The 27,643-nt window shown below is 44.8% G+C and overlaps 2 protein-coding genes across 4 annotated transcripts in view; both read left to right on the forward strand.

Annotated features, from left to right (window-relative positions):
• Positions 1–27,643, forward strand: part of LOC119388138 (uncharacterized) — a 266,896-nt gene that overhangs the window by 137,569 nt on the left and 101,684 nt on the right. The window lies entirely within an intron of this gene.
• Positions 96–17,612, forward strand: LOC119388135 (programmed cell death protein 7). 2 transcript variants are annotated; one of them, XM_037655782.2, is made up of 9 exons: positions 96–336; positions 1,279–1,822; positions 2,559–2,693; positions 5,153–5,242; positions 6,251–6,382; positions 9,260–9,398; positions 10,200–10,406; positions 14,457–14,530; positions 17,442–17,612. In XM_037655782.2, the coding sequence occupies exons 2-9, from the start codon at positions 1,283–1,285 to the stop codon at positions 17,595–17,597; spliced, it is 1,473 nt and encodes a 490-aa protein (XP_037511710.1). In that variant the 5' UTR covers positions 96–336; positions 1,279–1,282; the 3' UTR covers positions 17,598–17,612. The 2 variants fall into 2 exon arrangements, with proteins under 2 accessions (XP_037511710.1, XP_037511712.1); XM_037655784.2 differs by having other exon boundaries at positions 14,457–14,535; positions 17,442–17,576.

The raw sequence follows: 27,643 nt of genomic DNA on the forward strand, positions 1-27,643 counted from the left end.
CCATTCATACGTTTGTAGAAAACATAAATTGGTGTTTCAAAATACTTTGTTTCATTGGTATGGTTTTGACTGATGTTCAGCGTCCCACGATGGTCCCACGTTATCGCGAGCTTAAAGTAGTTTGATGCATTGTTTGATGATGGTTTGATGTGACTTATTGGACTAACTGCATCGATCGCAAGGCATTTAAATGCTAATGATTGAAAAATGCGATGTGCAAACGTGAGCGGCGTTAGTTTCATTCAGAGGTGCAAAGAACTGAAGTGCCGGGTGTGCCGTGTCGCCGCTTATCAAAATAGTAGCAAATCCGGCAAATCCAAATCTACACCTATCTGAGTAAGATATCTAACAGTTCTTGTCGTCTGTATTATCAGCAGAAAGTCCGTTGTGCTTGAGACCTTAGTATGAATTCTGTCCTACCCAGCGGAATCTCGAATGTAGTGCTCGAAATAAGCGCGTAAACGAAACACGCTTGAGTGCTTGTAGCGGATGTGTTGAGAAAATATAACGTGTGTTGACCGTGATAGTCATACATTGTACTATTGCGATCAGAATGAAGCCAGCGTAGCGGGTTCAGTGTCGGGTCGATAAGTGGCACCGGAAAACCAGAAGCTTAGTCACTCACTGTTAAAAGGTCAAAGAACAAAGTTTAATTACAGGAAGGAAGTAGAAGTAAAATATACGGCGTTGCCGAATATGCCACACGTTTCTAACTGCTGAGCGATGTGCTCAATGGGAAGGCTTGGCTTGTTTCTATTTCGCATCTACGACTATAAAAAAAAGAGAGAGAGAGATAATAAAACGAGGGAGAGGCAGGGAGGTTAACCAGAATTGTAGCATCCGGTTTGCTACCCTACACTAAGGGGAGGGGGAAAGAGAAAGAAAGATGGAAAGGACAGCGGAGAGAAGAGCAGGCGCGCGACAGACGACAGTCAGTGCTGGAATGCCGACCCGAACTGTCTGCACAGCGAAAATCATTTAAAGCCTTACTGAACTTTTTGCGTGCCAGTGGCCTATTAAATAGGCTTTAGTACTCCCGCTCTACAGCTTCCTTTTGTTTATATCTTCTTTTTTATAAAGAAAAGAAAATGCATTGTGCATAGCTGGTGGTGCAATAGATGTCTCTGTGGTACATATCTAAAAATTCGCACTTCTTCATAGTGTAGATAATTGTAATAGAAACATTTTGTCAGTGTTGGATGTGTGAAGTTAAATTGGGCTCGTCATGTAAGATATCTGATCGCGAACACTGAAATGATTTCACGCATATTCCTACAGGGCAATGGCCTTTTGGCATCAGCATCGGCCGCCACCTCCACTGCTTCAAAGCAGTCAGGGTTTTGGAGGTGCTGGACGGCCAACTCTGCCTAACCAAGGGTTCCAAACATGGCCCACAGTGCCTCAGGGCCAACCATTGTCGTCTCCCTACAACATGCCTCCACCGTGTGTACCACCGCCTGCACCGCAGCAATTCTACCCACCCCCCAGTGTGCCTCAGCCGCAAACCCCATTGCAGCCACCCCCATTGAGGCTACCCCCGTTGCAGCAACCAGCATTGCAGCCTCCTCCCCCACTGCAGCCTCCTCCTCAGTTTCCTGAAAACAGTGGCGTTAGACCGCCACAATGGATGAACAGTGTGCCATCACCACAACTCACAAAAGTGCACACAAGTGAGATACCACTGGAGGAAGCGTCTAAGGATGACATACAGATTAAAAGACTACCACAGTGGCTGCAGAACAAAATCAAGCTGTATGAATCGAGCCAAGAGACAAGCTCCATCAAGAAGGAAAATGTGCCAATTGCTAAAGAGGGCACATCCGTAAGATCATATTGCATCTAGTTTTTATGTTCTTTTTTCTGTGCTGATCAAACTTTAATTATTCTATGCCTGCCACAGATGCCAGTTTGTGTCACACAGGTGTCATACATTTTAGACCTCTGTTGTCTGTTTCTGATAGAGCAATATCTCGAGTCTTTCTGAGCATCCTGTGTTATGCCATAATGCTGCAGAATGAATGCTTGCCTTTTTGCTTGTCTGGGCCTTAATTAACACTTCCCTTTTCCCTTAAAAATACCTCTGTGTAGCACATAAGTAGTCAGGCACTGCATATATAGCACTGCACCACACATCAGAATCTATTTACTGGCTTAGCAAACTAGAAATCTTTAAATGTGTGCCTAAATTGAAACAGCCCTTGTGCCAATTCGTGTGTTTTCAACAGTATTGCCAATTTCTGTTGAGGTAAAACATAGTGTAGTCCCATTAAAGTTACATAGGACATTTCTAATGTCGCAGTATTTTTGCTGTAATCAGAACTTGTATGACCTACATGCTGCATTTGTTTGCACTGACTAAAAAGGTGATAAGGGACCCTTTAAAAAAAGTGTGGCTGTTATGTTGCAGTCTTTCTAGTGACTTTTTAACCACATTGTCACTGTCTTGTACACCTGTACTATCAGGAGCACTATTAATGCAAGTTTTAGCTGTTTCATGATGTTCAAATTGAGAATTTTATGGGAGGGACAACTTTTGGAACCATTGTTGCCTGTTACAGCCCTTGATCGTGCTTAGAGAGGCACTGGAAGCCCTGGAAACGCTGAAGAAGCTGGAAACATTGGCTGATAGCCTTGTTCTGCGTGGAAACGATGAGCAGTGGTCTGCACTCATGCAGCATGTTGAACTGCACCAGGTTAGATCTTTCTTTTTTCTACTTTAGCATGTGTGCAAAAGAGTGCTTATGACACATTACGGTGGCTTTGATACTTAACTCAATTATATTACTATCAGGTGCACCGGCTCAGTGGCTGCACCATTCTGCTATTGAGTACAAGATTGCATATGGCTGCTCTTGTGTACTTAGGTGTAGGCATAGTATAATGAATCCCAGTCTGGAGATCTTCACCAGAGCATCTATGAATATCGTAGTGTTTTGGCAGCAAAGGCACACACAAACTCACGTTGCATGCATAGATGCTGCAAAGGAACATGTGCCACATTGTGAAGTGTGCCACATTCATGGCAATCTGATCAAGACATCTGAGTGCTTGGGCTGTCTCGTGTTGCTACATGCCTGCAGTATGTGCTCATGCTCGTATGCTAGTCCTGCCATGCTACAGGATGCAGAGTGGCTTTTTCCTGCATCTGCTCAACCAATGCATAGTAGCCAAATCCAGATAACATATCTTGAAGTGCTATCTTGAACAGCTTAATATGGAGCAATGTTTATCATGTCATCTAGCCTGCCTAGGAGCAAACGTGTGCTGGCACTTGCCTGTTGTATGTTCAAAACTGGTGTCTCTGACCAGCCATGGCAGGTACTAGGTGCATAGACAAGTTTGTGCATGTCAGTGAGCATACTTGTGACTGGGCTTAATGAGCTGCCAACTTTTGAAAATGTTTATAGAATCCTGTGTGTCACCAGTACTCCTGGTAAACAGCGGACTCTTGCACAATGCTAAGAACTGTGCCATAAACTTAAAGGGCCAGTAAACAGCCCCGAGGTCCAAAAAATTCACAGCATATTCATGGGTGAATGATGAAGAGCTTGGGCGAAGCTCCTGAAGCAATCATGGTTACACCGTGAAATCTTCAGTGGTTTCGCCCAGCAGTAATCAAAGCGATAGCCCAGTACATCATCAAAGACGTGACAAACACTGTATATATTTATACAAGAAATTTTATTAATCGTAAGTGGTAGCTAGACGTGGCTTCCGTTCCCCCTTCATTATAACGGCTTTATGGTCGGTGAAGTGATGGATCGGTGATGGGTCGTAGTGGGATGTTTGCAAAGACGAAGTAGTGGGTAGTTTGCAAAGGTGGCTTCTATTCCCCCTTCATTATAAAGGCTTTATGGTCGGTGAAGTAATGGATTGGTGATGGATCGTAGTGGGATGTTTGCAAAGACGAAGTAGTGGGCAGTTTGCAAAGGATCGGTGATGGGTCGTAGTATACTGCCGGTTACGCCTTACGCCAGACGCGTGACAAGGTTAGACTAAAAGGAGCTTTGCCCCTAAAATTGTAATGAAGATAAATATGCCCACGTTTGCTATGTGAACATGCTGCCGCAAGAATTTTGCAAGTACGTGCTATAATAAGGAAGTTAGAGGGGTAGCTTGACGTAGCTTGACGGGCAGTTTTCGGCTCTTCGGTATTTTTAAACCTTTGTGACAGTTCACAATGCAGTGCTCAGGAATGTGTGCTTGCTTTCCAAGACGACGAAGGGGCACGAGAGAAAAGCGTGGAGAACCCCACGCATCCCGTCCGAGCTATACTGCAGAGTCCCCTTCTATCCGCTCGATTTGCAGCCGACAACTGAACAACGCTTCCTCCCCTCCACGTGTTGCTCATGTCGAAGGTGAAGTGCGTGCAGGTGTCATGCGGTGCGAGGTTTCGGCACGACAACTGCGTGGCCGAAACCGCATCACCGCAGGGCCAAGAAACAAGGTGCAGTTTCGTATCGGTGGATGGGAACAGGAACTGACGTTAACTTGTTGAGACCTGGTTTAGACCAATTGACGAGCTCACTGGTACGTCAAGTTGCCCGTGGGCAAGTATGCATCATTGCACGCACGAGGGGGATTGGTCAGGCGAAGGAAAGCGGCGCGAGAATTGCTTTTCGAAATGGAGAGTCTGCGCGGCACACAGCGCTGTAATATTCGGAAAATGTGATCGCCACGGTCTACTGTACAAATTGGCAAGCTTCTTTGGGGGGGTGTAAAAAAAAGTCGGAGCCTGTTTACTGGCCCTTTAAGAAGCAAGCTGCTTGCAATGCACGTGCATGCCATTTTCAGTACTTGTGGATATACAAGCAGGGCGTGTAAGACAAACCCTGTTTCAAAGCATTCTTCAATATGGCCTTTGCCAACTACCATACGATGGATGATTGTTTGTACAACGCCATATTTTACGTCTCACCTAGTTTTTTTCCTGGGGTTTTCCTTTAGTGATCATGCTTCTTTAGGACACACGAGGTAATAAATTTGCGTCGCACTTCAGCAAGAATGCACTACCCCACAAGTTGCAGGCTTAGCGTGAAAATTAAAACGTTGTACTTTGTGCGTATTATGCGTGCACAATCATGTGCGATTTCTTTTGTTTCAGCTGTGTAAATAAAAAGATGCAATTATTCATGCCCCAACTTTCTCTCAGGCAAAGCTCCAGTCACGATGTCAACAGCTCTCCAAGGAGGATGTTCTATCTCGGCTACTTACTTCAGTTGAGCGACGACGAAAGAAAAGGGTACGTTCACACAACTTTCTCTTCTTCACGTCATAATGAGCAGCTACGTTGCTCTCTCTTTCTTTTTTTGTTAAGCGATGCACCCTTCTTGCATAAATAATGTACAGTAAAACTGTGCTGTATATATTTCGGTTGACTCTGGAGCCCTCTTTTTGCCATGTTCGTAAGTTGAACAGTCCCACTATAGCATTCCCCCTCTGCTGTGGACAGTCCTCTAGTCTAGTGGTTATGAGTATAGAAATAAGTATAGCCATTGTGTTCGGAGTCACAGCAAAAGCTGCACACTATGGTACATACTATAACTGGTGTTTATGTATTCTGCTCTAGCACAAGTAGAAGGCAGTTGTTCTTTTCTGTATTCTTGTTTACCATAGTTGAGTAGTAATTGAACGACAGGATTGGTCTTATGGTGTTATCACATTGCAGTCACTTGGGTGAAGCACAAAGACTTGAGTGCTTCTTAGCTCAGTTATTCCACAGGTTCCAGTGCTTAAAGGGGTCCTAGAACACCCCTCGGGCTTGCTGAAAAAACACATTCTACGAACAGCAAAGAATATTCCTGTGAACACTTCAACCAAAGTTTGTAGTTGTGTGCGGTACGAAGAGTTTACAAGGGAAAAGTGAAGTTGCCACTTCTTCAGGTGCCCTCTTTTCAGATGGCCCCCATCCTCACTCAATTGGTGGGTTGGGCGCCAGCTATATGTTGTCAAACAGCTGACTGCTGCTATTGGCTAGTAGCTGGCATAAACCAAGACCGCGCTTGGATCAGAAAGTGTCTAAATGCAAAATTTCTCCTTCGTAGCACTCTGAAGTGCTCCTAAATGCGGAATTACATGCTCCAAAGTGCTACAAAAAAATTTTACTGCTCCAAAAATGTTTTCAAATCGCAAATCATCAGCATCACTGCATACTTCATTCGGTCATGTGAAGTTTACATGGACACATTGTGTTCATGTAAGCATTCTTGTAATGCATATCTCTAAAGTTGATGTTTCATTTTTCATCTAGGAAAGGCTGAAGAGACAGCGTGTACGTCGAGAACAAGAAGCTCAAGAGCATGCCAAACATGTGGCCATGATCGAAGCCAAGATTAATGCACGCCGTCAACAGATATTGGAGCGAGCAAATCAAGAAAGACAGGTTAGTTACAATGGTAATTGTGTACAGTACTATATCAAAGCAGTTACTAATAAGCAACCTTTTCTGTAGATTGAATTGAATAGATCTTTATTCAAGTTTACATTATTACAATTATTATTACACTTAGGAAGAAAAGACAAAAGGCAAAAACACGTGGCGGGTTCCTCCCACCTGGAGTGACAGTTGTCACACAAGCTGTGGCAACAAAAACAGAAGTCATGATCTAGTCTTTGAAGAAATTCATTCACAATATCCGAAATATGTGAAAAACAGAAACAGTGATCACTCCTAAGATAAACCTGTATATGTTGTCCCAGCAAAATGTTGAATGAATTGCAATATAACAGTGATCTCAACATTAACCGAGACAAAAGCATATTGCTGTTAATTAGTAAGCCTTGTTACCGTTATGAATTGGATGGAACCTTTGTCACTTTTTCAATCCACACCCTAATGTCAGGGTGTAAATTTGAAACTTACTGCATGTCCAAAAACAATCTAATCGTGTGTTTCTAATGAATTTTGTCACTTTCTTTTTCCCGTTATGCTTGAGAAACAAGCAGCACGTTCCAAGCTGCAGTTTTGTTAGATGTTTCACGAAATCGGGTCAACAACACATTATTCAAATGTTTCTGAATCTCATAACGATCAAAAACTCGTAAGGAATGGCTGTTCTGGCTAAATTGCAAGCTCATTCGCACACCATTATTATGCAGTATTTGACTGTTGTGATGCATTTTATGTAATTTTATGCTTCAATGCAGTACAGATCTGTTTCATTCAGAAAAATTCAGAAGTCATCTGCAGCTGTAATGCAGTGCTACTTGCAAGTCATCATTCACTTGGATCTCCTTTTTTTTGTGTGTACTTCCTACAAGTGCAGGGAAATTTCAAAGAAAATTTAGCATACTATATACACTATGAACGTATGCATAACAATAGTATTTACATTGTAGCAGCACTGTTAAATTTGATATCTAGTGAGCCAGAACATTGAAAGCCATATTTTTAAAAGACAATTTGATTGGGCTAGTTGGTAATGATCCAGCATTATGGGTGGCACGAAACCTTATGAAGACACACAGATATGACAAGCCACAAATGTCCAATAAACTTTCAGTTGGAAGTCACCGCTTGTAGCTTGTCATATCCGAGTGTCTTTGTAAGGTTTTGCGCTACCCAAAATGTTGGATCATATTTTTAAATTGTACCCTTGCATACCAAATGAAGGGCACCTTCAGCTTTAGAACGGCAGAAAGCTGAGCTAGTTTGTAAAGATTCATCATAAAGGAGGTAAGGCATGCAAACATGGACACAGGAGAAGAGAACAAGACAACACAAACACGTTTCTCTTATCTTGTGTTCATGTTTGCATGCCCTACATTCTTTTGGCTTAGCTCCGCAAAAAGTGAGTGATCAGTGTGCCTATATCAAATTTTAGCCATAAATTATTGAAACATGTGAATATGTCTGTGTTTCGTGCTAAGTGTTTGAGTTTTGTATAAGTGAGTGTCTGTTGTATGTGACTACTCCAGCTTAAACTGCTGACTTATTTCTATTAAAATCTTGCTCAGAGTAAGCATTTTGCACTGGGCTAAGTTTAATACCATGTGTACGAGCACGACATACTTTCTTTTTGACAGTAAAACCAAAGTGCACTTCGTCAGTAGTGAACCAAGCCGCTCCTCAGAACTGTAATGCCTTTGTGCCCTTAAGAAGTAATAAATAAAATGAAATCTGTAGCCATGCCAGCCTATAAACGTAGATTTTTCTATGCAGTTACGGTGGTCCGCAGCTATCACCATACAGTCGAACCGCTCAATAAAGAAATCTCTGGGGAATCTCTTTTTGTTCGTTTTCAAGAGAATTTTGTTGTCGCGAGAACAGAAAAATACGCACACCAGTTACTTCACACAACCAAAATTTATTTAAAGAAGTCACTGATCTTGCTGTGTTTCAGGTTGCTTTGAAGGAGCTTGACGGCTCGAGCCTCAGAGTCTAATAAGCTTTGCATAGTTTTGTCGTCGTCGTCGTGGGCGCCGAGGAAACTGCAAATGATATCCAAAGCATCAAGAATTTCACGCTAACTTACTTGCCTTTCTTGCGTTTCGTTGCTTTCCTCACTCTCGTCGTCACTCTCATATTCTTTGCGCACACTTTCAATAATAGCGTCGTCGTTAAACTCTCTATGCATGATCAGGTCGGCGTCAGCACACATCAGCACGATCAAGTCGGCGTTAACAGCATATGGTATCGCTGCATCGACACTGCACAGCGCATCCAATGCATTCAACTCTATGGATGTTCGTCAGGGATGCCAGATTTCTTCGTTGCTGCAAGAATTTCATTCTTGAGGGCTTTCATTATTGAGGGGTTCAACTTTAGAGCCGGAAAGTCGAAAAATGAGGCCACATTTTCGTCACACCAAAATGGACATCTCTTGAGGGGCATCATTGCTTATGCTGTGCACATGATCAGCCTTTTCTAAAGAAAATAATCAAATGATGGTTGCAAATATAATTCTAAACTGACGCTAAAGCAACATCCTTCCTTTGTGTGACATTTGAACTGAAATCAGACAGCGGTTCAGCTGAAAACTTGTGTACATCTGCCACTGTTGTTTATGTGAAAATCAGGTTGTGCTTTCCAGTAGTTTTGTTTTGTGCATACATATGCACAGATGTTTATTAAATCTTCTGTAAAATGAACATCTTATATCATGCAACAGCGAGGTCTCAAATCTGGTGCAGTTTTTTAAAAAAGAGGCGCAACTATTTTATGAATTTATAAAATATGTTCTCAAGCTGTTGATGCTCTCAAACTATTGTGATGCACCATCCTGTTGATGCATTGTATTTACTTTTACTGTGCTAATAGGAAGAAGAAATGAAAGAGGAAGTGGACTCTATCCTGGGAGAAATACGGTTTAAAATCAGCCGCACGAGAGAATATCTTGAGAAGTTGGAAGCCATGAAACAGCTTCGGGCTGCTCGCAAAGAATCTTATCAGCAGAAAGGTCTGCATGCCATTAACCTTGAACCTTTGTTTAAGAAGGACACTTGTGCTTTTGTGCTTTGCTGTATTAAAGGTACTTGTGAAAAAACGAAAAAAGGCTTGTACTTGTGCTAGACATGCACTCCAGAAATGTGTAATAGAGGGGAGCTGTTTTAGCAAAGGAAAACCTGAATCTTTAACATAACTCCAAAATGCATGGGTCACATAGACCTTACTGTGACCTCAGTTCTGTTCACTTTATCACTCTGTGCACCGAGGGTGCAGTGCATATGTTCTTGTAATGCACCATCACTGTAAAACCATAAAGCCAAACTTATACTGACACATAGCCAAGCATTTATGGTCTTTCTTGGTTTACAAAATTAAAAAGTACGGAACTTTTTCTTTGCATCTACCTGCAAGACATGCTTCCTTAAATGTGTCTGTATAGTTCATTCCTTTTATCTCTTCTGTGTCTCTTTGAATGTTGCATTTGCGACATAATATTAGCACTGAAAAGGTGCCACCTAGGAAACCCTAATTTGTGGTAATTTGCGAGTAGTATTAAGGCAAAAGAAGGTAGAAGATGCGGTTCTTAGGAATTTCTTGTGTTTCTGATCATAAAGTTGCTGACACTTTCTTTTACATTTCTCTGTGGCTCATGACTAAGAGCATTGTTCAGATGCCTTTGCGTTGAATTGATAAGATTTTACACATCCAAGATTTTGTTCAAAATGCACTAAATTTGAAGTGGCTGGAAGTTGTGTCGAATGCTGTTCAATTCATAGCATTATGAACTTCACTAATTCATCTTTTTTCACAGGTCTTTATGTTGCTCCAGAAGCAGATAGCAACTTTGAAGAAGGCGTCTCATCTGTACAGCACCTCCTTGAAGATCAGCTTTCAGATTATTTGAAGGAGGAGACTGCACTCAAAGTCATGCTCGAAACGGAACAGAAGGAACAATACGAGAGCAACAAACTTGCAAACAAACAGGCAGCTGTCCTCAAAAGCTTGTTCGGAAGCACAGGTATGGCTCTAGTTTGGTTATCACTACTACTGGCAAACGTTGCCATATAACTACTTCACAGTGTTCCGATGTTGGAACCCATCAATTACCTATACGAATAAGTTTCTCTTCTAAGTGGTCATGTGAGTCACAAAGAAAGCTGCATGTGGCTAGGATACACAGTGGGCCTTAGGCGCATCACGAAATGTCAACATTCAAAATACCCGCCACGTTATCTGGATTCACGCACCCAGAAAGTACCTCTTATAATCCCTGACCTTCAGATCTCTCTTACAGTCACTGTATCCTTGTCTACCTATCTTATTTTCTCTGCTGGTGGTGCTCTTTTTGTTGCCTCTGCTTGTTACATGTATAATTCTTTAGTTGCCTTCATCACAGACCAAAAATTTTAAAGAGTGGCAGTACTATTTAACAATTACTTTTTTGACCTGCTGCTTGTTTTGTTCACTGCTGGCCAGGAACCTTCCACTGTTTCTTGATCAAAGGAACAGAGTAAGGCACGTTTCCAGTAAATGGATACACTTTCACTGTTCTTGCTCACTCAAGAATTGCAAACCACAGCTCTGGCTATTTTGTTTGCTTGCACAAGAGCAAACTCCATTTTGTGTTTTTAATCTCCACTTCATTACTTGCAATACCCTGGACAAAGCATGCTGAATTTGACAGCCCTGGACTGACAGTGAAACGAACAACATGCTACGCAGTAGGGTACAGTGCAGGGAAAAGCATGACAAGACACGCTTCCTGGAATTCTCACTTTATTATAGGCGATGCGCAAAGCGCCGACGACGCCATCTGCTGCCACGCCTCGGAAGCGCTCGCGGGGCACGGCGAGCAGTGTTCCCGCGAGCGTCTATACGCGAGTGCACGGATGGCTGTGTTTTTCATCGTGATTTAACGATTCTGGCGGGCCTCAGCGATGTCGAAAAATAACTGCTGCGTTGTCGGCTGCTCAAACGCACACACAAAATGGCCAGGAACGCACATCTACAGGTTTCTGGTGCTATTTCATGAGCGAAAGCGACGGCGGCGGTGGATTGCGGCTGTACGACGTAGAAGCTAAGCAATCGCGCTTTGTTTACGGCAGTGTTAGAACGATTACCGTGTTTTTATTCTTTTTTGTCGCTACGTTTTCAGCGAATGCTACTACGTTTACACTTGGTCGCCTCGCCTGCATTGTAGACACTACAATTCACATGAGGTTGTTATTACTGATAAGACGCGATACCTTGGCTCTCTTGAAAAACGAATGGTGCGAAGCGCAATGCGAGAAAATGTAGGGCTGGTGACGGCTCCTTTAAAAAAGTGCCGTGGAATCACACGTGTGCTGTACGAAATCGGCTGCATTCTACCTATTGATGGCACTGGAATGCGATCATCGGTGCAGAATGTTCGCTGTGCGCTTCTGCACCGATGATGACAAGCTTATCGTTTATTTTTTCACAAGTTTATCGTGCTGGTTTCAAAGTTTTACCAACGCTGACCCTTCACGTGGCCGACCCTGTGAAATCTATACGCCGGTGCGACAGCGCTCCCTCAAAATCTACTATATCAGCACATGGCACGTAAACGAAGCTACTGTGTTGAGAAAAAACATTGGTTCACGCGTCAACGCATGCAGGCGTTAGTGATCGGGACGTTATAAAGAAAGTGGTGTACTTACGATGAGCTCCACTTCGTAGGAGAAGATTGTTGTCGATTGTCTGTGACAAACACTTGTCGCGTATGGGGACATTGTCGTCCCACACAGCTGTGACATCGGACACATGTCCACTATTATAAAGTGCGGCTCCTTTGCGCACACTGTTGTCGCAAAAGTAATTATCTGGGACGCGCACAACCGGCGAATCGCACGCGCGCAAATGAGGCGTCTGCTACGCGACCTGCGAGCGGTTCCAACGGCCGCCACTACGCGGCTTTCAGTGGCGCCCCTATAGGCGCTGCGCATCGCGGATTGAGTCATGTGCATGATCATTTCATGCATTGTAAGGAAGTCCTATCAACGATTTCATGCTAGCGATATGTTGGGCTGCTGCATTTTATGGAATTACAGTAGACTCTCAGTAAACGGAAATCTCTTAAACGGAACTGCTGCTTAAACGGAACAACTGCATCTAACACGATTGGTTTCTTACTTGTATTCTGCACCCATTTTCATCTCTCAGTAAACGGAACTCCTGTTAAACGGAACACATTTTCCTGGTCCCTTCAGGTTCCGTTTACTGAGAGTCTACTGTATAAGTGCTTAACGTATGTGCATTCATATTGCCACGCCCGCTTCTGCTTTTATTTTGATGTGTTCGAGTTTGACCAGCAAGGACGGTTATCAACGCTCGACGCTGGTCCCGAAGCAGTGTTCGAGAAGCTTCACGATTCTGGTAGATCGTTTTGTTAAGATTGCGCGCCGCACGCGAATGTTCCAGCGTTGTCGAGAGATAACGCCGCCACCAGCGATATTGCTGGAAAGTTCCATAGCACCTGTATAAAAGCCGACGCGCTTGACCGCTTGTCAGTTGATCGACGGACGACGCCCTGTTCGCCGCTATCATTGTACAGCGTGTATTGCTGTAGTTCTAGTTCTCAGTTTCTCGGCCACAAGTTCGGCCAAATAAACAGTTTCATCTCAGACGTGCTGACTGTTGTCTTCGTCGACTTCACGACCACGTGACAATATACCCGAGGTATTTTTTCAGCTGTAGTAAAGTGCTGTCACTTACTTCCTGTGCAAAAACTTGCACTCAAAGACAATGCACACGTCCTGGCAGCATCACAGCCTTCTCAGTGTTCGCCATGGACGTACCATTGCATCATTTAGAGTCCATAGAAGTTGTGAATAGTACACAGCATTGAGTACAAGCCAGTGGTAAAGAGCAAAGAGAACGGATCAGAAAAATAATCTTGTTTTCTTATTTAATCTGGTTGTATTGCCTCCATATGGAACCTTTAAACGGGCCCTGCAGCACTTTTCCAAGCAATCGTCTAATGGCTTCTTTAAAAAAAGCTTATTGCCTCACGAATCGGCTGCCGCAAAAATTTTTAGAATCCGTCAAGTATGAGCGAAGTTACAGGGATTTGCCGCACGCTTTATGCGCTTTCTCTCTCCTTTTGTACCAGCAAGCGCACTGAAAGCCGTGCAGGGAGGGGGATGACAAGCTGCGTCCCTTCGTCAGGGCATGTCAGGACTTTGAGCACTTTTCATTTTTTATTCGAACGCACGGCTTACTTTCAGTGCGATCACGAGTGCATACGTGGGCACGTTGAGGCATCCCACGGCGGCCACAGTAAGTATGCAGCTCGCGATACTGAGATCAGCCAACGGCCGGGAACTTGGGCATATGGCACATTAATTTGGGTATATGGCATCATTTGTAGAGAGAAGAGTGAGTGATTTCTAGCTGACTGAGAATTAATTGTAAATTGCAGGCTGCGTGCTGTGCTGTAATGTTTGGTTGGCGTGTTCTCAGGAGCCTCGACTACCAATCAGCTGCATTTTCTGACCATGCTGAAAAAGTGTTGCAGGGTCACTTTAAATCTTTCTAAGGCTGTCTACTGCTCACTGTCCTGTGCGTTTTTGCTGCACGTTTTTCTGCTGACGGCACTGACTGTGCCTTTGCTGCAAACTTTGCCTGGCCATTCTTGTCTCGATCTGGTTTTGGAGGCCAGGCACCTTAAATATAACCCATGTCCCCCCACCTAAAGTGCATTGGTAGGCTAGTTGGTTGATATTCATAATAAAACCAGTATGTTGCCTCTCATGCTTTGTGTTGAGACATGATGATCCATAAATAAACTGGCCTGAAACAGATGGAGTTTGTTAAAACGAAATATTTGAATATCCAATTCACTACTTGATGTGTATTCCCAAAAGGCTGAGAAGTTAGTTTCTCTGCTTTCTCAAGCCTAATGCATGGTTTTACAAAAAAGTGCATTTATGAAATCACTCTTTCCTGCTGACTGTGTTGCCTGTGTTGTTTGTGCCCTGTTTCCCTCCTTCACCTTGTCTCTTGTTGTATGTGCTTTTTCAAAAATGAGCTGTTTTCTTGCTTGCAGAAGTGAACCCGGAGGTGCTGCCATTCAATAAACTTTACACATCTTCAAGTGAAAGCATCGATTCTTTGGCATGGGTTAGGTAAGTACCTATGTATCTCTTAGTCATGTTTAAAAAAGCAAAATTATGCAATAACTTTGCAATGTACAAATGTCTGTAGTTACTATTTTATTGTTTATTGCTTTGTTCATGAATGTAGTTTGCCACATGCCACTCTGTGTTGTGTCTTGCCTCCATTCTATGCCTTTTGTAGTTCTTTATCCCAATTATGACAGCAACTTATGGACCACATGTTATATAGCCTCTTCCAACACACTTTTGGTGTATCAGTAGCCATGTGTAATAGTCGTTTGCCATTGTGTCTATTTTATAGCGAAACCTGTTATGAGATCATTTCACCGGCCGTTTTTGGCGCCGTAGTTGTCCGCCGCCGCCGCCGGTGTCCGTAACCAGTATCGCTCGAAATAAGAAAAAAAACGAAATAAGAAAAAAATTCCAGGATGGAACGAGGTTCGAACCTGGGCCCTCTGCGTGGGAGCCCAGTATTCAACCTCTGAGCCATGCCGGTGCTTGAAACTGCTTTGCAAAAAGGTCCTATACAGGTTTCATGTCGGGAAGGAACCACTTTAGCATATGCAACATAGCGTGCTAGAAGAGTAAAATAAGCACCAAGCGTCGCACAACGCGAATTCTGTAACCTGGCGTCACACAATGCGATTTGCGCAACGAGTAGGTTGTTGAATGCTTCCAGCCCATTACAAAGGACTATGCCATAATTCTTCTTCATCATCAGGCACAGCATCAACAAAGTGCGCATAATGCCTTACATGAGTTTAGCAGGTACCAACGCTCTCCGTAAAATGACGAAAAATGGCACAGTGCCTGCTGCCCTACTTCTCAAAAATTACAATGATTTATAGCGTAGTGGGTTCCTCGCAAGTGCACTTGTATTGGTTGCCAAGGAAGCCCATAAGCGCATGATCCACTTCCTCGGGGTCTCAGTAAATTTACACTGAATCATAGCGTAGTGGGTTCCTCGCAAGTGCACTTGTATTGGTTGCCAAGGAAGCCCATAAGCGCATGATCCATTTCCTCGGGGTCTCAGTAAAGTTCTTTGCCCCCCCCCCCCCCCTCCGTCTCTCTCCCACGTCAACGTATGTTATACAGCATGACGGGAGAGGGAAATAGTGACCGGGGGTCACCCAATGCAAATTACATAACTGGTGAGCCGTTTGAAGATTCCAACCCATTACAAAGGGCTGAGCCATGATTCTTCATCGTCATCAGTCGTCGCGTCAACAAAGTGCAGATAATGCCTTACAGACGTGTAGCTGGTGCCTCGTTTCTTCACAGAATGATGATTAATGGCTTAGTAGGTGTTTCTCAACTTCACAAAAATTGTGATTTATGGCGTAGTGGGTACCTTTCTAGTGTACTTGTATTGTAGCCCCAAGAGAGCCTAACGGGCTCTAGAAACGCCGCTCTTCCAGCTTTCGCTGTGACTGTGCTGCGGTTTCAGCGCAGGCCTGGCGTTTTTTTTCCACACAATGATGGTTTTCTACTTCTTTTCATTATTCCTAACGAAACATCCTTTGACAGCTAGCATGGTTAAGGCATTACAGACTAAGTGATAGTTTATCAACCGATTTATTTCTGGCTTTTTTTTTACCATGAGCAACTCCCAATGAGACTGTTCGAAGGAACTTCTTTCTGGAGCAGGTTGGTGCATGGTAGCACGACATTTTTTTCTGTTTCGCGGGCTTTCTTTGAAAGGCACCATGATAACCATGTCCGTTACCATGTCCTGGCACTGTTTGGCCATTACTGGTCCATGTTCCATTAAACAGCATATATCATCATAATCCTTTCAAAGGCAGCAAAAGTAGGCATACAATTGCCATCCTGCTGAAGACATACCATTTACTAGACATTTTTATAATGGCCTACAGTGCCTTAAATGACATCTTGCAAAAGATTATCATCAACAGGAGATTTACTAATGAATGGACAACTTCACTGAACAATATGTTCTTGGTTTTGTTCATCTAAAATGGTTCACCTGTTTTAAAGCTCAATGCAAGGTAGTTAGGTCACCCAGTACAGCAAACAGCAGCAAAAGAGGTTTAAACTTACAAATTTGCAGGTTGCTATTAGAATAAAAATTCCACGTTTTACTTTTCCTATTGGTACAGGTTGTTCAAGGAAAATCCACTGAAATCCACTATATATACATACATGTACTTCAAGGTTGAGTTCAAGTATGGCACTTGATGCACTCTGGCTTTTTTTTTAATCAATCAATGATTGGCTAGTCTTTAACAAACACTTTTACCCTAATATCTGTGACATTACAGAGGGCTGATAAAGGAATTATGTGGCACTATGGCCCATTCATACTACATTGTGGTGCATGCAGAGTGCAAAAAAATTTGCTGTTGTGTGACCCGTAGCTGCTGTTCTTATTCACTGCAGAGTAATACGGGCATAAATGGGGTAGTATATGGACATTTATTTTGATACTTAACTCATTTTAAGAAGCTGAGCTCGAAGGCACCTCAACAAATATCAGTATGCCCTCCTTTGTGCCCACATTTATCCGTGTTGGGCGAAATGTGCAATTCGTTAGGAGCACAGGCGTGTGCACAGGGGGGGGGGGAGGGGCGGCACCCCCCCTATTCACCTAAGAAGGGGGGGGGGCACAAAGTCAGCCCCACACATTGACATAATAGGGAGGGGCACAATGTCAGTGCCATACATTGACATAATTGGGAGGGGGGGCGCTGCAACAAACCTTCGCCCCCCCTGAAGGGGAACCCTTCGCACGCCTATCGTTAGGAGCACCGATGGCATGGAACGTGCATCATCACTTTTTTTAATGCAGTGTGAAATGATATGCCTTTGCAATTAATCAACTAGCCGTTACGCTATATGCAGTCTCCTTTTTATTAGTCTCAAGTATTGTATCTTTTTCCCGTCTCCTTTTTTAGAAACTCTTGGGACAGATTCCTCGTGCCCCCAGACCATCCGGCGGGCTCCTCCGTGCCCGTCCAGTGGGTTGTGCCTCAGGAGCCCTCGTCCCACTCGTGGGCTATGTACTGTGCATCCTAGCCACGCCACCTAACTTCATAAAAATTTGTGAATAAATGAAATTCTGATAATATTCACTGTCTCGCATGCTGCTAGCTGAAGACATTTTGTCAAGGTTGAGTAGTTGCATGGGACCACGACAAGTGAAGTCATCAATAAACTCTCGCGGGTATTTAATAATAATATCTGGGGTTTAACGTCCCAAAACCACCATATGATTATGAGAGACGCCGTAGTGGAGGGCTCCGGAAATTTCGACCACCTGGGGTTCTTTAACGTGCACCTAAATCTAAGTACACGGGCCTCAAACATTTTCGCCTCCACCGAAAATGCAGCCGCCGCGGCCGGGATTCGATCCCGCGACCTTCGGGTCAGCAGTCGAGTGCCATAACCACTAGACCACCGTGGCGGGGCACTCTCGCGGGTATTTGCACGCTATGGCATTCCACATGAGCTCTGCACTGATGGCGGTCCTCAGTTTACAGCCAAGGAACTTAAAAACTTTGCAGTGATGTTTGACTTTGAGCACATCATCTCTAGCCCCTATTATCCGAAATCTAATGGACTCGCGGAAAAAGGGGCACAAATCATAAAAAGGCTCCTCAAGAAGGCAGGGTCAAAGGAGGAGTTTTGGCTTGGCCTCCTTAACTACCGTGCAGCTCCACTGGAAGACAGTGTCTCACCATCCCAGTATCTAATGGGTCGCAACAGCAGAACACCACTCCCAGACCTTTGCTTGGATTCACCACGGCAGCTATCAAACCCTCGAAAACACAAGTAAAATATGAACACAGGACAGCATCTCCCGCCGCTCCACCCCGGAGACACTGTTCGTATTTGGTCTGGAAACAAATGGGGCACGAAAGCTAAGGTTTTGGACCTTGTGGCCCCCACATCGTACAGGGTGCTAACAGAGGATGGAAGCGAATTCAGAAGGAACCGCCAAGACTTACGGAAAACAAAGTACTCTAGCAACTCAGCGCCACAGCAGCTTCATCCTACTGGACTTAGTAACGCGGGGGAGGGGAGCCAGTCAGGACTGCAGGGAGCAACCGATGCAAAACGGGCATTCATGAGCGTTGACCTTCCCTTAGTGCCGCAAGATCAACAGCAACAGCAAGGGAACTATGTGCGCCCCCAAGACAACTAGAAGCACCTACAGAATCATCGCCCATGGTGAGACCAAGGGCTGCCGAAGAATGCCTTCCTCCCGCACCTCCTAGACAAGCAGGAGTGTCGGGGGAAGATGAGCCTAGAGCGTCGTCCAGCCAACAAACCACCGAGAAGCCAGCTGTGCAGGCCCCAAGAGGTTCAGCAGAGACTGCTATAGAACACCGTTATAATACATCCCCGCGACGGTCATCAAGAATCAGAAGACCTCCCCACCGATTGGGCTACCAGAATTAACAAGTCTGCTCTTGCACTGAAGCAAAAGTATGTCCTTCAAAAGGTGCTCTTGCACCTTTTGAAGGACATACTCTGTAATCAGCTCGTAATTTTAAAGAAAAGAGGATGTATTGGTTACCGCTAAGACCGTCTATGTACGCCACCCAGTCTGGCAGGGGCGTAGCCAGAAATTTTTTTCGGGGGGGGGGGGGGTTCAACCATACTTCATGTATGTTCGTGCGTGAGTTTGTATGTGTGCGTGTATATATGCGCAAGCAAAATTGAAAAATTTCGGGGGGGGGGGTATGAACCCCCCCCCCCTCGGCTACGCCCCTGCAGTCTGGCAACGCGCTCGAGCACTTCCGGTGCGCAAGCAATAAACATCAGTTCTTCCACGGCCACTGTACGTGTCGGTCTCGTTGCATACAACAATACAACCATGTATGCAACGAGACCGACACGTACAGCGGCCATGGATAGAGTGACCTAGACATTAGCGCACCCAGGATTTCTATCAGGGGGGGGGGGGGGGTTGAACTTCTGACAAGATTACAAGAGTGCGGGGGGGCAAGCACATTGCATAATATGCCATTTCCTTGCTTCAGCTGTAGTGATGCGACAACAAATAAAATACCAAACAATAATAATAATAATAATAACAATAATAACATGAACTACGATGATTATTATTCAGCGTTTTACAGAAAGGTCTTGAAATAACTTGACGAGGCCAAATAACCGTTCAGTGGAGCAGTGCACGTAGAAAATAAACTACAAATTGAACCGACATGTTGCCTGGCTGGCGGCCGCGCAATGATGTTAAAATTTTATTACTATGGTAGCCAGGCCTTAGTCTCCCTTCATTGGAAGGGGGGGGGGGGGCTCATAAAGTGGCAATACACACACCACGGCCGCTGGATGGATAAAGAGCGCACGGGTACGGCCTGCCGCGTGCTCCGAAACCGGCGTGACGGGCCTAGTTTCCCGGACCACCGCCGCGGCGCCACCAGGGGGGGACGGGTTTCGCGGACGCCCGCGGGATCACATGCGCGGCGCGCTTGCGGCAGTTATGCTTGTGCGCGTGCATCTTCATGTGACGCCCGAAATCTCCTAAAATCCATCTAGCGTGTACACATCAGTTAATTACCGATATTTCTTGTAATACTTGCAGCACTTGGGAATTTTTGTTCTTGCCTTGCCCAAGATGCAACTTCGCGCACCGATCGCTTTTTGCGGAAGTAATCGCGTGGGCATAATTTTCTGGTGTCCTAGAAGACCACAACTAACCAACCTGGAGGCGCTGCACCTTTCCTAATGCATCGAAATTCTTTATTTTGGCTTTGAGTATGCTGCTTCAGATTTAATCGTTTCATTTAGAAAAAGTGATCTCAGAAACTGCAGCAGCCACTGTTTATTAGACACAAAATAAGATAAACTTCTCCCTTCTTCCAAACATATTTATAGTACACATACGATACGGCATTGCATGCAATTGCCATGAAATAATGCTTATCATAATTATTGTGCGACCATCTCATAGGAGATTCGCATCACTTTGAAATTTCAGTGACTACATCTTCAATACTGACAATTGGGCGAGCTGTTATAGATTAATTAATATGAAAGCGGTCAGACGGAAAGAGTGATGAAAAGGCTGAAAAACACACGAACACAACTGCTTGAATTCCTGCGGTTTTCAGTATTTCTGTCTCTTCCCGTTACGCCGTTTTCATGATCGTGTAACGAATCCAACTAGTGAACATAAAATCTGGACAAAATGTGAGAAATTAGTTTACTTATTATGAATTCAGGGCTCATCCCTGCTAGCTGCAAACGGCGGCTTGTTGCAAACGCCACCTTCCGTCTTCTCTTATCTCTCGTTTTTTTCTAGTTCCCACCCTTCAGCCCGCGGCACCTTTGTCATCGGTTCCGGTTGTTTCCGAAGTTGCGGTGGCGTGCGTTGTCCCGCAATGCCATGTGGTACTGATGTTGGTTGCCATGAAAACCACGTGTATTTCTTTTCTTCAGAGTTGGGTTGTCTGTGGTCATTAGCGGTACGGGCACTGACTCAAACTTACCTCAGCAAAACATGCGGAGACAAAAAAGTGCAGAAAAGCGGCTGTTGGGCGACGACAAGATTTCATTTCAAACAAATATACGTGGCAGCCAACACACACATTGCGAGCGACTCACAGGGACAAAGTTAGCGTGGGTCGCTTTTGACAGCTATACGGTAAACAAAAAAAAAGTGAGGGAGGGGGGGAGGGGGGGGGGTAAACGCTTCCTTATACTCGTCTCTGTTTTCTTCTTATTTTTAATTATTGTTTTGTTATGCCTCCAGCTTGTGAGCCCAAATTTTGGCTTCCCTGTCTACTTCCAGTCTGTGCAGACCATAAAACCTTTCGTTTTGGTCCTTTGATGTTAACCGCTGTACAGGCACTGGCGAATCTTCATTGCACACCAACGTGATTGTCTTCGGGCAGTCTCCGTCATCGGCCTCCAGTGATCGGCCTTATATATACATCAATTTGATGACATTGCCCTGCTAAGAACTGTCAAGAAATTTGCAAGCCACTTCTAATGAATATATATTTCCGCAGCCTTTTCAACAGAGTTACGAGGAATGCGTCACTATATTTGTAAAATCCGCTAGTATCAAGCATCCGAAGCTGAATTACTTCTCGGCACAGTATCATGTATCAGACATCATGAAAAAGATTCAACATATGTTTTTACATGCACTTCCTGTGTATAAAGACCATGAACGTGTATTGTCAGATGTTTAAAATAAATACCTGTCAAGCATTTGCAGCTAAGAAAACTCAGAGTTGCTGAAGAAATGTCACGGAAATCAATATGTTAAAATAACCAACGATGCATTCATTACACGCACATAAATATAACAAGCACTTTTTCACACATTCAGCGCCATATAATGTTGCTACGCGCATTGTGGAATATTCTTTCAGACACAAAGCAAAGAGTTAGTCTTGAAAAAAAAAATGCCAGGAGCTCGGCACGTACACGGAAATTTAAGTGGTTATTTAACCAGATTACGCGAACCGACTCAACTGAATGCATGATATGTCATGACTGCGATAGATGAGACTGAAAAAAGCCGCTTAGAACAGCTGAGTGAGATCGCTGTTGTGACCACCACCAACTAATTTGCTGCGGCTGCTGCCCCAACGGAGCCGCCGGCACCCGTTTCCCTTCCCCGCCCCGTTGCGCCGCAGCGGCCGCAACTGTAACTAGGGCCAACACGCGCTCTCCCATAGAAAGCCGCCCGACGCGGCAGGCCGTACCGTGCGCTTTTTCATCCAGCGGCCGTGCACACACACACACACACACACACACACACACACACACACACACACACACACACACACACACACACACACACACACACACACACACACACACACACACACACACACACACACACACATATATATATATATATATATATTCTCCAAGAAAAGATCGTCTAGTAGCGATCGTTTCGCCGCGAAAGCGATGCTGTTGTGGCCTCAGCGGCTCTGCTACGCGCATATCGTGGGTTGTTGGAACGCGGTGGGAGCTAGCTGGCATACCGAAGAATAAACGCAGGATTTCTAGATATATCGGTCAAGATCCACTTTCGCGGTCGTATTATCCAATTTTGGGCAAAAGTGTGATCGTATTAAACGCACGAAAATGCATCTTTTCCCAAGGGATGTTGGCCGGGAATAAAAACAAAAACGTATTAGGCTGAAAAACGTATTATGCAGAATCGTATCAACGAGATTTCGCTGTATATATATATATATATATATATATATATATATATATAATATATATATATATATATATATATATATATATATATATATATATATATATATATATATATATATGTATGCTATACATTAAGCGCTAAGCGAGGTGTTTGCGATGATCACAGTGCAGTGAAGCCAACTGTCTCTAGAACTGAACAAATGCTCATGAATGCTATAGAAATACATATATTATTCCGAATGTATTTCGGGCATTTATTCAACGTGTCAATCCAATCAAGCATTAAATGAAATAATTTTGGGAACGATTTTTCAAAAATAACTCGGGATGTAAAGGCTTAAAGATATGTGAGCTCAAAATAAGTAACATATTAGTTGACTGACTGGATTCAGAACCTCAGGCACGACAATGCAATATTTTATTTTCACTTCCACTTGCCTAATAAAATAGGCAAAATACATGCGTCTTTGCAGTTACAGACTTGTGATGCACAACTAAAGGAATGAAAATTGAGTGGCAAACTAAACAGAGCAAGGTGAACCATTACTGATTCACGAGCAGGTAGCTTCACACACAGGTGCCTCGTGAAACAGTATGCTGTGTCAAGACGCTCTGTCGAACAGGGTGGTGACCCGTGGTTTCAGGAGGCGTTGCCTGTGGTGTTCAGTGTCTCAGTGAATTGCATTCAGCAGTACGACGATACCTGTTTTTTTTTTCTGTTTTGGTGACACAACATTCGCGATTAAATCATTATTCGGTAAATTGCAGAGTATAATTTCCCCGCACAAAACACTACTGCCAAGAAATTCTACTCCAGCACTTGTCAGATGGGTGCCGCAGTGCCACCGTCCGACTGCTAAGGGGGGGGGGGGCTACTTAAATAATGGAGCCCCCCCCCCTGACTTTAAAGGGGCCCTGCAACACCTTTCTTTGTTATATTGGAATAGTCCCATTATTGACGTATGACTCTTCACGAGCCATATGCCGCAAAAATTTTTCGAATTCGTCAAGTCTAAGTGGTGTTACCAAATTATAGAGATCACGTTCCGCAGCTTTCTCTCTCAACTCAACGCAGCGAGCGCGCGGAAAGCTGCGCGCGGCGTGAGGGGAGGGAGGGAGGGCGGAGGCGCGAGGAGGCGACGTCAGCGCCGGCGGCATTTTTTTTTTTATTTTTTTCTCTCTGGCGTCTCGGCGCAACCACGTGGTCTGTGCCGCCACTTCCGGTCGGCTTGCGTCGTTCTCGTCGAGCGGAGTCGATCGCGCTGTGTATCGCGCGTGCTTGAAAACTGCGCGTCGGTTTGGTAATGTTGGGTGTGCACCTCGAACGCCGTAGTGTTTTCATCGCTCTGCCAACCATGGAAGCAAACGTGCGCGCTCGTTTGGAACGAATGACAGCTGAGATCGGTTTCGGCCCATACTCCGATACACCGCCTCGTAAGACGGCACTGGCAGACGACCCCGAAGCGCCGCCATTACCGGACGCCAGCATTGTTATCGGAGACACGCTGCGCCCGTGCCTCGGTCGGTCGTGAGAACGTGCCGACGATGCAGTTCTCAGCTGACGAGGCAACACTCGAACGGCTGCCACTCTCAACGGCAACCGGCGATGGTCAAAAGCACAGAAATATTCACGTTTTCGGCACTGCGCATGGCGAAGAAAACGGAACCACGCAACTACGAGCAGACGAGCTGTCGGTGAGACCGGAAGTGCTAATATTAATGTTTGTTCGGTGTTTTTAACGCGATAACATAATATAAACATACATAATATCTACTTATTGAACTCAAAATTAACAACGAAAGTAATAATGAGGGTGTTATCGTGATTATAACATCAGCCAATGGTGGAACTGCCGACAATCGCGTCATATTTTGCGGACTAATACATCATTTGTCGAGAGAAGAGGGAGCGATTTTCAGCAGACTTTGAGAATTTATTGTAAATTCCAGGCCGTGCGCATCGCTATAATATTTGGCTCGCGTGTTCTCGGGAGCCTCGACTACCGATCGGCAGCTCTTTTTGAGCATGCTCGAAAAGTGTTGCAGGGTCCCTTTAAGTCCTGGTGGTAGCGCATACAAACGGGACGCAAGAAAGGCACATGAAGGCACCCAGCGCCGTGTGTGTGTTTTCGTGTGCGTTTCTTGTGTCCCGTGTATTTGCACTACCACTGTAAAAGAAAATGCCATACGAACAAGCTCGCAGCATGGCACCTTTAACTCTTAAAACTCTGCAGCTGATAATTTGCTATGCTTTCTTGGAGTCTAGCCAAACTATAAATTCCAAAGCGCACCATAAATATTACTTATAAACTACATAGTATCGATTATAAACAGCATGTACAGTTCAATGCAACACACGTACAGTACAATGCTCACGGATAAACTGCATTGTAGCCACACTTACTGACTTTCCAGCGTAGATTCCCAGGTCACTCGGGCGCATATAGGTTCGGCAGCTGAACCATCCTTAGTAAAAATTGACTGGTCAATGGACGCAGGAGACGATATATCTGCTGAGTCATCGGTTCCTCAATGGACGTAATCGGGCATTCCGGTGTTGTTGCTGCGTCGCTTGAATATGAACACGAAAAATCCTTTTTGGGTAGTAAATGAGTATCGTGTTCGACTGGCGCTTCGAGAGAGGGCTTCCGGCGAGGTAGGTCATTGTCGACGCAGATTCACGCAGCAAACACGGCACGCAGCAAACAAACACGGAGCATGGCACTTCCTCCCTTCCTTCCAGAACCACGAACAGCAACAACAACAAGTTCTAGCAAGCAAACTGAACGTGCACGTCACGTATGTGTGCACATCAAACTTTGTAGTTTCCGTCCGATGTACAGCAAAAAAGAAGTGGTAAAAAGAATGGGCGAGAGACGTTTACTGAGAAAAAGAAAAGCAAACGTGCCGCCCCAACAGACCTTCCGCACTTTCCCAAGGTTCTTTTCATTCTGCCACGGCTTCTTGCTCTTCCCATCCTTGCAACGTATGGACTCCGCATGGCGTGCTTGGAGTCTGGATGGCGTCGTGTGCTCGTGCTACGCAGCCTCCGTGGGTTCACGGTCGCTTCGATGAACGAGCCGCTTGCGAGGTGGCCTTTCTTCTCGCCGCACTAACACGTCTCGTTCGTCCGCTGTCAACGAGTTTCAGAAGAAAAATGCGCGACCACTCCGCTGCAGCCATTAGGCGACAGACGGTACCATTCACCACCAGCTCCGAAGAAAATAGAAAACACGTGCGTCGAAGCATGGCGAATGGATCAGATGCCGCCGACGCCTTCTTATCTTTAAAATTTGAGTGAGCATTGTCCCGACGTTTCAGAAACCATACGGTTCCCTCTTCGGAGTTTGAGGAAGGGAAACACATGAAGAGGGCTTCTTTTGTTAGGCGAGTATGACAGGGTGCTTCAGGCGGCGGCGGTGCTTGTGAACAGAGGAGTCCAAGGGCTTGTGTTCCATTGACCAGAAGGCATGAGTTGAACAGTGAAGGGGGTGGGGAGCTTTTTAGACGGACGCGTCGAAGTGGCGATACGCCGACACCCTCTAGACTGGTGTTGGGCACGCAGATGCCTCTCTCTCTCTCTCTTTTTTCTTTCTTTTTTTTTGTGTGCTGTACACAAGGGGAATGTTGCATTGAGCGCGGTTCACGTTGTTTCGGGTCGTTTACATATGTCAGGATTCATTTCCGGTAGTTGGTTTCAACTGCGAAAACTGTAGTTTCAGGAAAATTGATTCGGCGGTCTGCGTCCTCGGAATCTTCGGACGTCGTTCCCGTCTTTCTTTCAGATTCTCAGTTCAGCTGGCGTCTTGAATTTTCTCTTTCGGCGGCCGGTCGTTGGGAGCGATATGGTTTCGATCACTACTCGGATAGTAGATAGAGACTGATGCATTTCTGTGGTGGTGTTGATTGGAAAGGGGGGGGGGGGGGGTGTTACTGGATTTATCAGCTTGCGTCGTGTTTTTGGAAGTGAACTGCTTTCTGAATAAAAGACTTTCCGTAGCCGTTCTTGGTGAGTTTCTTGAATATATCATATGTTTTTATTTTGTTTTTTTCACGTTGTGCGCTGCAGTATATTCCGGCTCTTCTCATTAATGTCTAAGACTAATATCTTCCGCATTTTTGGGGGGAACGACTTAGGTAGGTGTTTCTGCAGAGTTTTATTTTCAGGCTACGAGAACATCCAAACACGGCCGAGAATGTTATGTTTCAAGGGCGAATTGAATTCTCATTCGATGAAATTTATATGAGAGAGAAAAATTATGACGTAGGATCTCTTGACGATCGAAAAACAGTCGTTTAGACGTATCTGAGAAAGATTTCTGCTTGCGGCTAGAGTGAAATGATAGCTCGTCCCTCGATGTGTTCCATTCTTATATTTGCCGTGGCATGCTCTATTGTAGTAATCAAAGGGGCAAGAAAATAAAAAAGGGGCCAGAGCTGACAACCCGTGAAAGCATCTTTTTTCTTGGAAAGCTGCGCCCCGCCACGGTGGTCTAGTGGTTATGGCGCTCGACTGCTGACCCGAAGGTAGCGGGATAGAATCCCGGCCGCGGTGGCTGCATTTTCGATGGAGGCGAAAATATGTTTGATGCCCGTGTGCTTAGATTTAGGTGCACTTTAAAGAACTCCAGGTGGTCGAAATTTCCGGAGCCCTCCACTACGGCGTCCCTCATAATCATATCGTGGTTTTGGGACGTTAAACCCCAGATATTATTATTGGAAAGCTGCTTCCCTGGAAATTTAGGAACGCAGAGCCATAAAGCATGCGCTTTGCGTTCTTTCAATTTAGGAGTAGATGAGTGAATACAACACATTTCTAGAGCCAGTTAGGAAAAGTCGACCTCAGGGCACCTCTGGATATGAATTATTAACTTTGGACTCCCGGTGAGAAGGACAGCGGGGCAGTTATGGAGGGGGGGGGGGGGTTGGTCGGCCTCAG

This window comes from Rhipicephalus sanguineus, chromosome 3 (assembly GCF_013339695.2).
Source record: "Rhipicephalus sanguineus isolate Rsan-2018 chromosome 3, BIME_Rsan_1.4, whole genome shotgun sequence".
In the NCBI taxonomy this organism is placed as follows: domain Eukaryota; kingdom Metazoa; phylum Arthropoda; class Arachnida; order Ixodida; family Ixodidae; genus Rhipicephalus; species Rhipicephalus sanguineus.

Excerpts from the sequence above, each read along its gene's own strand:
- LOC119388135 (XM_037655782.2), top strand. The coding sequence starts at position 1,283 with ATGGCCTTTTGGCATCAGCATCGGCCGCCACCTCCACTGCTTCAAAGC. Across the intron at positions 1,823-2,558 it reads TTGCTAAAGAGGGCACATCC|CCCTTGATCGTGCTTAGAGA; the intron begins GTAAGATCATAT and ends TGCCTGTTACAG. Across the intron at positions 10,407-14,456 it reads AAGCTTGTTCGGAAGCACAG|AAGTGAACCCGGAGGTGCTG; the intron begins GTATGGCTCTAG and ends TCTTGCTTGCAG.